Raw genomic sequence first — 13,188 nt, forward strand, 5'->3', positions numbered from 1 at the left:
TGGTCACTGCCTATGGACTAGACAAAACATACTATTTTAATCTGCGATTATTATTATTTTTTCAACCTGAGTGATTTAAGGAACCGTGTGTCGCACACAAGAATAAATTGGACGCTGTGTTTGATGTAAAGATTTATTTTAAACTTTTCGCACAAAGTTTCCATCGAAACCAAAAAAAAAATGTACATGTAATAAAAACATAAATACCCATTTGGATAAGCAAAAGAGTATTTTATTTACAATTTAACATAACCAGTACACAAACAGGAATACATACTAACGACTTTACAATATTCACTATGAATAAATAAAAACAGGAGGTCAAATAAAAATGTTTACCGTTAGAATAATTGACATGATTTTGTCCCCTCCTGGTGGAAGAGTTATCTGCTCTTTACAACACGTGTTAACAATGATCAATTATAATTAATCCATAATGATACCAGTTAGTAACAGTTTGATAAAGCGTCCCTTGCCGGTGGGCACGGGTCCATTGCATAAACAAAATTCGGCAGGGCAGTGATACGGCGCCCGGTTACAGTTAGTATTGCAGTAATTGTCGTCCGCCGGCGCGGCGATAGCCACACAGGACAATTTGGAGCTCGGTGTTGTTGGTGGTGGTTTATTATCTGTCGTTTTGGTTGATTCTGTTGTTGTTGCTGCTGCTGGTGATGATTTTAGAATGGTCGTCATGGTAGCTGGTGGTTGCGTCGCTTGTGTGGTAGCTACCGGCCCGTCATTGGTGATGGCTATGTCTGCACAACCATAGAACTCTTCCTGTGGCCCACATCCCAAACATTCTTTACCAGTAATCTCATCTTTCCCCCAACGGTTTTCTGTAAATAAATAAATAAATCTTTGTTTTATTACTAAGATAAGGTACACGGTGTAAATACTGTACATGAAAATACCCCTGTAATGACCTTGCATTATGAAAACAGCACAGATTAATCGGTATCTGCCAGATCCGTAAATACATTTGTTATTCCAGATTTTAGAAACAAAATGCATCAATCACTAATTTTTCCTGAAAATATCAGCGTTTTATTTTTAAGTTTTCTTTACCTTGTCACAAATGTATAGTTTTGTATTATTGCAAGTTGAATAAGTCTCAGTTTTTGTATTAAAGTGTTTTGATATATTTAACTATTTCCAATATTCATTAACGCAGGCATCTTTACAGATGTATGTATAGCACCGATATCTAAGTCCTATTTATGTACATCAACACTTGTAGGGGGCCAATAAGTCATTGTTAAATAAGTTGATCTTATCTAACAAGTTTTCCTACTAAATTGTGAGCCCTGAATAGATGGACAATGGACAGAGACGATATATGTGTGTCACGTGAGCTAGGGTCACTTTACGCCCTGACCACATGCAGGTAATTAACATCCACACCATATTTGATCTGTCGTTTGTCAACATGTTCGACATTGTGAAACAACTACATAACATACACAGTTTCTGTATGCATTTTTAAATCATTATCATGAGAAAAACTTTGATCAAATGACAGAAAATGAACATGCATGTTTTCAGACATACCTGTGTGATATCGCCACTGCACAATGCATTGTGAACATGTGACACCCTTTGGAAGTTGAAGTCTGGTGACAATGTCATCTTTGGTTTTCCCAATGTAGTGCTTTGTCTCTCCTGTGTCTGGGTTTACAAGCAAATGTTTCAGACATTCCCTCGTAATCGTTTTTGTGATGTCATTATTTTCACAGAGGCGGTATTCGAAATAGCCCAGATGATTGGTTGTTATTTTAGCGGTGATCTCGATGACGGAATCCTGGGTATAGTATTCCGAGATGACCCCTTTGGCGTATTTCCCGCCAGCCTCGTTGTCCCTCGGCGCTGGCTGGTCGTACGCATCCCCGCACAAACCACATTTCCCGCCCAGACTTTTTTGTTTCTGAAAGAGTGAAGATATATAAACTCTTAAACCTCAAAAAATTAACATTTCAATTATATTGAAAAGCTAGATTTGCAAGTTGAGTTAAGTTATTTCGAGTACGGTGTCTTAGAAATCCTCAACATTTTATTTTAACATTCAATAAAAATGAATAGAAACCCGAAAAAAACCCTTAAAACCTACATGTAAATACAAACATGCGTACATTATATATTACTATATAACTAATAGTCTACATAATATTGAAATTCACCTTCATAAAACTACCACATGATTTACTCAAATGTATATAAATATATTGATTACGGCATTCCATTTCCTCTTCGGATTTGGATACAAAATGTATAATCAAATCTAACAAAAAAGTATTTGTATTATTTTGTCCCGGAAAATTAAATAGCTTCTTGTGCCAAAATGGGCAAATACTATAAGCCTTTTAAACATTAGAATGGAGTGTATTCTTTCAAAAAGGGAGATTCCCATAACTTCAAGTAAGCCATTTTTGTCGCTGAAATGGAATCATATCATTTCCGTAGTATTTAGCGCCATTTAATTAAGTTTACCAATTAACAGATAAAAGAATGATAATTAACAAGTCATGAAAAAATAACAAGAGAAAAAATCGTTGCTTACCCCTAACCCACCACAGAAGAGCTGATTGTCATCGTAATTTTTTGGTGTGTTGAACCCAAACCTCCACATGGTGCTTCTGCTAGGAGGCTTCTTAAGGTATCCATGTCCGTGCACGGGGTCGATCGCGAGGTATACGGTCACCAAAAGGTACAGCACAGCAGGTATACGAAGTGGCAACATCATCAACTGTGTTTGTTGTTACCGCTACCAGGTTCAGAACAGACTGGGGAACCCACTCTACAAGGAGGTTTATATAGAGATGCCGAAATCCGAGAACCACTGCGATTATTCAAAACTAAACGTCACAGGAATATTACATAACTCACATATGACGTTTATAACAAGGCCGCGACCTGTTTGTCAAATCAGGCGTAACGTGTTACGAAGCGATACCGAAATTTAAAGCTATTGTCTCGGTGTGACAGCATTTTCGGTTGTGACGTAGGTACAATTGTAACTCTGATTGGAGGGCCGTGACTCCTCTAGTTGGCAAGAATTTTTGACTTCCTTGAATGTATTGAAATGATTAACATGAGATATCGTTTTACAACTGTACAGTTGAATGACAAAATGGCCGGAAAGTATTCAATACATACTTGTAATGTTAATGGTTCGCTTAATTCAATTTTTATAGGAGTTCACTCATTTTAGCTCGAGATTTCCCCTGTTATATCAAAGTTGTATGTATTTTTTTCTCATCTTTACAATTCTCATTTTTACCATTCTCATATCTAGCATTCTTTGCTTACACGGTGGTACATTCGTACCTGTGTTTGAGCAATAACACATTCTTATATTTAAAGACCTACTATCAGTATACTGCATGTGACTTTATATACAAATAAAATCGATTTCACCATATGTACAAATTTTCAACACAGATTTGTATATCACTACATCTGTTTCATGTTTGAGTGCATTCTGAACATTTACATATTAATTATGTGTCAAATGTTTAAAGTATATTCCTAAATAAATTATATTTTTATTGATTCACATGTTGATATAAAGGAGATAACTCTTGATTTGTCAAGTAGACTAAGTACAGTTCACCCGGTTCATTCCCACTCAGCCAACATGTTGTTTTTGCTATATAAACATTACCTGAGTTTACCTGTGGAAAATGTAGGTATAGTCTGTTTCAGTATACGTATACATGGGACTCAAATGTGACTAACAATAAAAGTGAAAAAAATAATACCTTTAAAAATATACATTCATATGTACGTATTAATAACAGAATACATATAGTGATAATTTATTACTTATATTAATAATGATATTACACAACACTTTAAAAATGAAATAATGGAAAAATCTTTCATAATTAAAAATGCACCATGTACAGGTAACAATGATATACAGTGTACTTTCAATATTTTTTCTTGTCCCCCCCCCCCCCCCCCTGGTTCCAAACTATTTACCAATTCCATTAGTTATTTTGCAAATGCCCAGATTAGGGTTGATTTCTTGGAGAATGTTAGAGTATCAAGCTGGAGGTAAACCATGTGTAAAGAGGAATTATCGCCAACTGGAATGGAGACTCCAGACTATCAAGATGAGACTACGAAACAACACGATGGATGTGACTGCATATGCTGATGAAGCTTCACATGTTATCCACTTGGAGTAAAAAAAATCCAGGATAATGACAATTATATACCCGTGTATCATATACTAGTGTTTCCTGAACATTAACATTAAATTTCATAAAGGGACCTAAGTGATTATGATATACTTTGAGAAATTGAACTTTTGTATTCTAAACATTATATACAAGTATAATTTAACATTAAATTTCATAAAATAACTTGAATTTGCAAGAGTTATGATTACCATATACTCGTGTTAAAGGAAGTGACAATTATATAGACTAGAGTTTCTTTGTAATAATAAGATTGAACTATTTATTACGTGAATAATATCAGACACTTGTATATCAGATACATGTATATAAGTCTCTGATTATATATACCTGTTATATATCACAATGAAACATGTAACGTTGACTTAAACTTATTGATAATGTGCCCTTTCAATGTAAAGGTTAAAATTGAACAAATGTATTTTCTGTTTTATTTATAAAACATAATAATTATGATAAAGTGTGAAATTTATAACAATGAAAGATATAACCAGTACGGCCACTAATCCCTCCCCGAGCCAGCTATGTACTAATCCCTCCAACCATTATAGCCGCCGGACACTCTTAAACTCCAGGTAACCGGTGACGAAATACCTTCGAAATCCCATGTAACATTGATGATTATTCCTATTATCTTTATATTTTATTTCATATTATAGGTACCAAAATAATTATCTTCAATATCTTTTATCGAAATCTATATATTTTATGATGAAACATAACTTAGAACAAAACTTATGAATATTTAAACGTCGACATAGGCTATACTACCTGTATAAAGATAAAGGTCTGACATTTGATATTCGAAGAGCATACATATTTTTTAAAGAGACTCATAAGCCGGATACGGCTGGACATCATGTACATTTTTAACAAGCTTTTGTCGTTACCCTCATTGTACATTTGTAATATGATGCGTGACACTCAAATTAAATATTATAGTATTGAAAAAAATAAAATAAATAATAATATCTAGCATTCTCACATTTGCGTATTTGAATAATAAAATTCGTCACTTACTGAGTTGTGACAAAAAGTGCATTTTCCATCTCCAATGTAGTAAATACGAAATTTCATTTTGGACTATTTTTGCGGAAAAGGAGTAAAATATTGGTGCAATTCCATTTAATTATTTTCTTTAGTTTATTCATTTATTTATTCTTTTTATAGAAATTCAATCTTTTTGAAATAACACATTTTTAAGATAAAACTAGAACATAAATCTGCATTTATGATAACTACATTCCGATTTATTAAATAGAAATGAGATGTAAAAAATAACGTCCTAATCCTTACAGCTATATCTTAAGAATATCGGCGTAGTTTTCCGCAAACTATACAATTTGTGGTGGAATGCCGTAATCATAAAGTTCGCTTACAAAATTTCAAAGAAATAAAAGTTCAACGATGTTCATGTTTTCGTAACCTCACTTCAGATTTATAGAGAAACATAGAATTCACTAAGGTATCTAAACTGTAGGATGTTGATTTCTAAAGGGGGGGGGGGGGGGGGGGGGGGGGGGAGAGAGTACGCTTTCTCGCTCTTCATATATTGAACACTACACATTATGTACAATACTTAATCCGTAAACACCGATTCAATAGCCTCGTATCATACGCTCATACGTACGTACGCATGCTAATCATATATCAGATCGTTTATAGGTAAACAAGGCATATTACCGAGATGTCAATGTGTGGTCAAGCCGAATATGGTTGACCGCCTTAAAGGGTCATTGTTAGATTATGTAACTCAGAGGGTTCGAAGTATTTAACATTGTTTGGTAAATAAGTCTCTGTGACCAGAGGCTTTGTTGATATATCCAAATTTAGACCAATACGCGTTGTAATTTGTTTCCACTAATATGTCATATACAGCGTACGAAAAACTACGTCAACAGTTAAATATAGAACATATATTGCTCTAGGCCTGTATATATCTGTTTACAACACAACTGTGATGTCAATGTCTTAGACCCCGCCTCAAATTGACATTGGTTGTTTACGGGCAATAAACAAAGAAAGTAAATAAACACATACTTCGGTTGATGTTTGTAAAAACAGAAATGATATACGCACAAGGCGATTACACATGAACACTGTTATCTATGACGACGTACAAAGTTACAAACTTGAACACTGTTATCTGAGACGACGTACAAAGCTATAACACATGAACACTGTTATCGGTGGCGACGTACAAAGCTATAACACATGAACACTGTTATCGGTGGCGACGTACAAAGCTATAACACATGAACACTGTTATCTGAGACGACGTACAAAGCTATAACACATGAACACTGTTATCTGAGACGACGTACAAAGCTGTAACACATGAACACTGTTATCTGAGACGACGTACAAAGCTGTAACACATGAACACTGTTATCTGAGACGACGTACAAAGCTGTAACACATGAACACTGTTATCTGAGACGACGTACAAAGCTATAACACATGAACACTGTTATCGGTGGCGACGTACAAAGCTATAACACATGAACACTGTTATCGGTGGCGACGTACAAAGCTATAACACACGAACACTGTTATCTGTGGCGACGTACAAAGCTATAACACATGAACACTGTTATCTGTGGCGACGTACAAAGCTATAACACATGAACACTGTTATCTATGACGACCTACAAAGTAGTGACGTAACGTATATGAACACGGCGTTGAATTGAGATTATATTTTTATGTGACTAGAATGTCTCTTCATCACGGAACATTGTGAACAATCTGTAACGATGTGGTCAATCCGGATTGATAAGAGACCAGGACGCAAACTGCCCACATATATATTTAATGACTGGGAGACGTTGTGTGGTGACGTCATCACTTAATTGTCTTACTGATGTAAGGTAAACATTCATGACGGTTTGTTATCAAAATTGTCTCTCCAATCAACAAAGAAATCAGAATTTTATTAGGAAAAATAAGAATTAAAGGTCCAGGTAAATTATAATGTTATGTTTTAGGACATCAAGTACATTGAGATCCTGCTCTGGATTAACGCATGAGATGCGATTGGCAACCAAAACACACACGCGAAGAACAGGAGCCGTTTCCGCACATTACGTCATCATAGTCAATATATGTCAGAAGGCGATATTTGGACTTACAACTTCAACTTCGTGAAATACACAATTTCATATCGATTGTTTATTGAGCTATAATTTTAATTAAAACTTCAACTGACCAGGGGAAATCGTAAAAATCGTCAAAAATATTTACAAATGACGATCGGTAGAAATTTACAATGTACATTGTATATTGATGGCGATATGGTCAGGCGAGCAGAATGCATTTCAAGGTCAATGTTTTATCGATATGTGTTTGTGGCATTTTATCTGTAACTAAAAACAAACTTCCCTACCATTTTTAATCAGAACATTTAATGCAAATAATTTCTAATGATTCGTCCTTTGACGAAATACTCATGTTAGGGGTGTACTCGCCAACGCTAGATCAAATCTGCTTGTTGAACGAAAGGACACGACAGATTATCTCTCACTCAGGCTATTTTGTTTTATTGAAGTGAGATGAGGCGGAAAGGTACGATTGGCGGATAGCAGACGTAGACACGTTGTTGTTACAAACCGTTGTCTGTACTTATCTGATTCAATGGTTTTGAAGAGCAAGTTCAGGATTTATTCTTTATCAAAGGGTCACATAAGTCAATATACAATGTAAGGTGACATCATAGAAGGATTTTGATTAAAGCAGATCAGATAGTGTAACGGATTTCGTTACATTGGTGGCAGCGGTGGGATAATTAATCTCAATCAACCGATATAGACGACTTTTGATTTCAACGAAAATCTGTGTTCATTACAATATATTGATATTCACACAGGGACAAACTTGGCACGAATTTCCAACCCACGGACCGTAGCTACATGTTAGACTGGCCACCAACCCTGAGTTTTCTGTTTAGAATTGCTCTGCTCAACTACAATACTAGATTATCTCCTCCTAGTTAGGAAATTGGTGTCTCTAAAATCAGACATACGCTATAGAGACCAAACTCAATTTTATTTAAAACTTTAATATTTTAGATACAGGGAGACATTCTAATATACAAGTATGTATTATACAGTGGGTTGGGCATTTGTGTTAAATCCCCGTACTGTATATCCAGTCCGTGTTGAAAAGTGAGACCAGTAAATTATCTGAATTCAGACAAAACGTATTTTTTAGAACTAAAGCTTAAATGAACAAATATCGCTTATTCGAGACATGTTTTGCATGTTTTTTTTCTCTTTTTCTTATTTGAAAAAAAATAATCGGATCAACTTGTGATCTATAAAAAAATTATAATCAGTCAACTTTGTTACATTGTCTCATCCAAAAAAAATAGGATCGATTGGAAAAATGATAACAAAACATATCTTAACGTGAACAAACAATTTGAACAAAAAATAAATAGCATTTTATATATACAGTCCATGTAAAGCAAAAGTTGGGACCATTGAAAGACAACATAAGTATTATAGATTACTTAGTATCGAAGTCATTCGATCGTTGCTTGGCCTATTTTGCTAGAAAAACTGTCCTTATTCTAGAATTTATTTTATATTTTAATAAATTTAATTTTCCATTTGAATCTATAACAAAATTTACAAAGACGGAGTCGTGAAGGAATATTTTAACTCCTATCAAATTCGACCTCATTTTTGACAAAAGCTGGCCTATTTTCTGTTTTTTTTTTCCAAAAAAAAATATGCTCAAAAATATAGATTGTCTGAAAAAACTGTATCACCTGTAAAACTGTATCTCCTCCCCAGAGGAGAGGGAAATGTGAAACCCTGGTGTCATAGAATTCACAATGTTGGTATTCAAGAACATGATCTTTCTACCCGTGAAGGGCGTATGAATAGTGTTTGAAATGTGATGTATAATAGTACAGATACATGGAATTTTGCGGGAAACTAAGTGCATATGTACACGTAGAAACAAAAATTCGATATAGTAGCATTCAGAGGTACACCAGGTAACTCAATAGATAAAAACATCGAAGAGCTCTTTGTATTTTATTTATCTTGGAACTTCATTAGCAAACTCGTTCTAATGCTAAAAACAGAAAAGTTTTAAGAAATCAAAAGGATGCTTTTAAAAAAGAAATTAAGCTGTTTTATTTAGATGAGATGAGAATGTTTATACTTTTTTTTAAACAGAATCAAAATAAAATATCTCGTATGAGCTAGTTATCATTGTCCAATCAGGTCTAAGGGAGACAAATCCCTCAAAATATCTTACTAAAAGTGTGGATGGATTTTGATAAATAAAATGATTTCCTTTTTTAAAAAATATCATAAACATCGAAATGGTCTCTGATGACCTTATATAAGTATAAATTATTACAAACCGTTCGTTCACAATTGTTTTTAACTCATATATGTAGTTTCGCGTGCCGCTTTTATAAAATGAAATTCCGTAAATTGTAATCAACAATAATGGTGCGTTCGATTAGGTTATACATATATATTTATGTGAAAATTCGATCAATTTGCCTTCTTCACTCCACTGCATTTTAATTCAAATCATTTCATATTATTCTCTTAAGAATAAAAGCGGTACAATTGATGAAGTGAATGATAAAATAAATTTTAGGCCAGAAATATTAAAAGCGTAAAAAAAAGCACTGTTGTATATGTTCCTAATCGAACAAACTCAAACGTCTCTTCGAGTTAGAAGGTCACATTGGAAAAGGCCGCAACCATGGACAAAGTTAACCCGTAAGTGTGTTTCGCATGTTTTTCTTTCATTGAACCAGCGATATATATCTACGAACAATGGTTTATATTCAAGTAGTCATAACATGGATAGCAAATCTTCCATCAATAACGTAAAATACAGACATACTAGCTACTCTACACACAACTCCATATAGCTCTTCTGCTGCTCTGACCGGTTCTGGGTACGGTACTGTGCAGGAATAGTACATTTTATATTGTATTAGTTATTATATGACCAAAATAGAAGGAATATATAAAGCATGGTCGCAAGGATCATCTTTGTAATCCCAATTTGATATCTGGTACTAAATCCTTTAATTAGACTTAAGCTTAGCAAGGAGACGTTAGAAAGATAGAAATGGACGGGTCCTCCTAAAGACAAGAATGGACCTGAAAGGTCCTGAAACTGGACCAGAATGGTCTTTAATTTTGTCGGTAGTTATTGGTTTTAAACATGTAGCATCTGAGCACTCAGAACCTATCAGCTGGAAATGGTACATTAGTGGCTGCAATATATTTGTCCACAGCAACCATCACAGTAGGGAAGGAGGCAGCATCATGAAAAATGCTAAGACTTAAGCTTTGAATAGGAGTTGCTGGAGACCAGACAAGCTTCGGTCCGAGTAAAAAAGTTTACTGACTCGTCAAACCATTTGGTTTACAATATTGACAGCAGAACCTGAGGCTAACAACTTCAGACAGAAAGTCATAATCATGCATACAAATGCTTTTTCCTACCAAGGACAAAGTGAATCATCACTTGAAATACTTAACCGCTGTGTGTGTCCTGGTACCATCAACCATGCATCACTTGAATGTGTTCGTGCCAGAGCTCAGCAAGCAATGCCAGGTTCATGCTTTCTCGGGGCAATGGCAATCCGACAAAAAAAGAAAAAAAAACGATAGGAACACACAAAGCTATGATAATCTGTGGATCAGTTAAAAAGTACATATAAGTTTTTTATTGAAACTTTTCAACAACACAACCAATTGATGGAAAGCCTGGATATAAATGTTTACATAGTTGCTATGGACATTTCACCAACTATCATTATACCTTTATACAGAAACGGACTACACAATGGTAACAATATCTTGAATAGGGGAATAAGGGGGGTCTGAATTATAGAAAATGGTGGTAAAACGGGCAAGATTTTTAAGGTTCAGTTGGGTAATTAGTAAAAGCAAACTTTTTATCTTTAAAATGATTAATGATTAATTTATAATAATTTAGATGTTTAAATATATATAGCTAGCAACGTTTATTACAAATTTTCATTAATAGTACATATTAAGCAGCAGTTACTTTTACAGTATTATAGATTATTATAATTTATGGATAAAAAGGTGAAAGCCTGTATACTGACTTACACGGATGTCAGCTAGCATCCAATCACATAAGTTTAAATCAATTATTATAACACTTATTTTCATTCATATACATTTTTTAATTTTAATCAATATATTTTAATAAAAAGGACACATAACTATTACACAATATTAGAAATATCTGTTTTTTTAATTGGTGGCTATTTCATTATGGATTACTTGACTTTTACAGAAAGCTGAGGATGGAGTATCCTTACAGTGTGACCGGGAAAATGCGGCTGTTTCCTTTTGTTCACTACTTCAACACTAGTATGTTAACACGTGTCCTAACGCTGGTCAGCCTACCTACAATGTTTTATACGTGCTATAAAATACAGAAAGTTCGTAAGTATACAAGCTTCTGATGTTTATACACTACACACTTTATATATGTACAGGGCATCCAGTAGACCCTTGATATGTTTTTTGTCTTTTTGACTCCCCAAATTGAGATCTGACTCTTAGGTTCGAAGGGATTTGTCTATTGGACATATATTTTGACCCTTCAGATTTCTCAGAAATAGTTATTTGACTTCTGAAATTGCTAAAAGTCAAGGGTCAACTGGATGCCCTGTACATGTCTGTAAACAGTATAAATAATTACGATTTACGTATATATGTCTTGTCCAAGTCCAAGTCTGTTAATCTTTTTAAGTCCACCTTCTTCAGATAATCGACTGTAAAATGACCCTTTGCCTGTAGTCCTTCATGCCTCTATGGTCGATCCATCTTTAATTTGTCATCACAAAGATTATATATAGTGTACTAAATACTAGTAGATAGTAAATACTAGAAAGATAATTTTCAAACTTGATGTTACTAAATCCCCCCTCGACACCTAGGTAGCTCTGCCTATTTTGAGTATTGATCATGAAACAACATCTAGGTCGACAGGTGTGGCCATCTTAGATTTTGACAGTTGCAGTTTATACATATCACTTGGAAAGATCTTGATACATCTTTCTCAGATTTCATATATAGGTTAAATTACCCTTGTGTTTAAATTAAATGATTAAGAGAAGAAGAGTAAAATAAAGATAAGACAAGTAGATCTAGAGAGAAGGTTTGACTTTGTCTTACAAAGACCTACCTTTAAAGATTATTCAATACAGGGATTGCAAGATCTGTCTGGGATATCTTGATGAGTTTAAATTACCTTGTCTTTTGAGGGTTTATAATGAAACCGTGGGTGAAAGGCAATTAGAAAATCATGTTAGGCTAAGGTTTGAGCTTTTAATATAAACTTGACAAAATATCTGCAAATAGAAAGTAACAAAACCTGACAAATATTAAATGTTACAAATGAAAATGTAATTTATAGGGCAATTAGCTTGTAATCAAATGTGATCTCCAGCAACCTTGGGTGAAGGTGACGCAGTTAATACAGGCCATGTTGACCTCTTGTTTGATAAAGAAATTTTTTCTCCACAATGCTTCTGCTATTGGATTTACTTTTATATGTGCTGTTTCATTTTTACCTCACACAGACTCTCAATCCTGTGAATTGATTAAATGATTTTTATAAGTATCATGATGATATGGACTGCAGGTACTGATTACGGGGTTCTTTGTTTTTCAGTTGACGGACCAGGACCAAAGGCTATGCAAAAGAAGAGACATGGTATTTTTGCAAAACGCAAACGTAAGTGTCATACATATAAAGCAAGTAATAAGTGTTAGTTAACATCTGAAAACAAGTTGTCTCCCCTTATAAATGTGCCAGGATTTTATGTTTTTTATTTTTCTAAATTGAAAGGAAAAAAAGGAATGCCTTTCCAATTTTCATTAAAGTAAATTCTACAGTTCTAATTTTTGAGGGCCAAAATGCTGTTGGAAAACTAGGAAAACATCATTTATATGCTAAATCAAAAGTT

General features: G+C 34.2%; 1 protein-coding gene across 1 annotated transcript; it reads right to left on the minus strand.

The window, feature by feature from the left end:
* Window positions 1-210: 210 nt before the first annotated feature.
* Window positions 211-2,785, minus strand: LOC117343245. The gene is made up of 3 exons (XM_033905586.1): window positions 2,555-2,785; window positions 1,549-1,921; window positions 211-836 (listed from the first exon to the last, which is right to left on the minus strand). The coding sequence occupies exons 1-3, from the start codon at window positions 2,735-2,737 to the stop codon at window positions 427-429; spliced, it is 966 nt and encodes a 321-aa protein (XP_033761477.1). The 5' UTR covers window positions 2,738-2,785; the 3' UTR covers window positions 211-426.
* Between the last annotated feature and the right edge of the window lie 10,403 nt (window positions 2,786-13,188).

This window comes from Pecten maximus, chromosome 15, assembly GCF_902652985.1.
Source record: "Pecten maximus chromosome 15, xPecMax1.1, whole genome shotgun sequence".
NCBI classification, from domain to species: domain Eukaryota; kingdom Metazoa; phylum Mollusca; class Bivalvia; order Pectinida; family Pectinidae; genus Pecten; species Pecten maximus.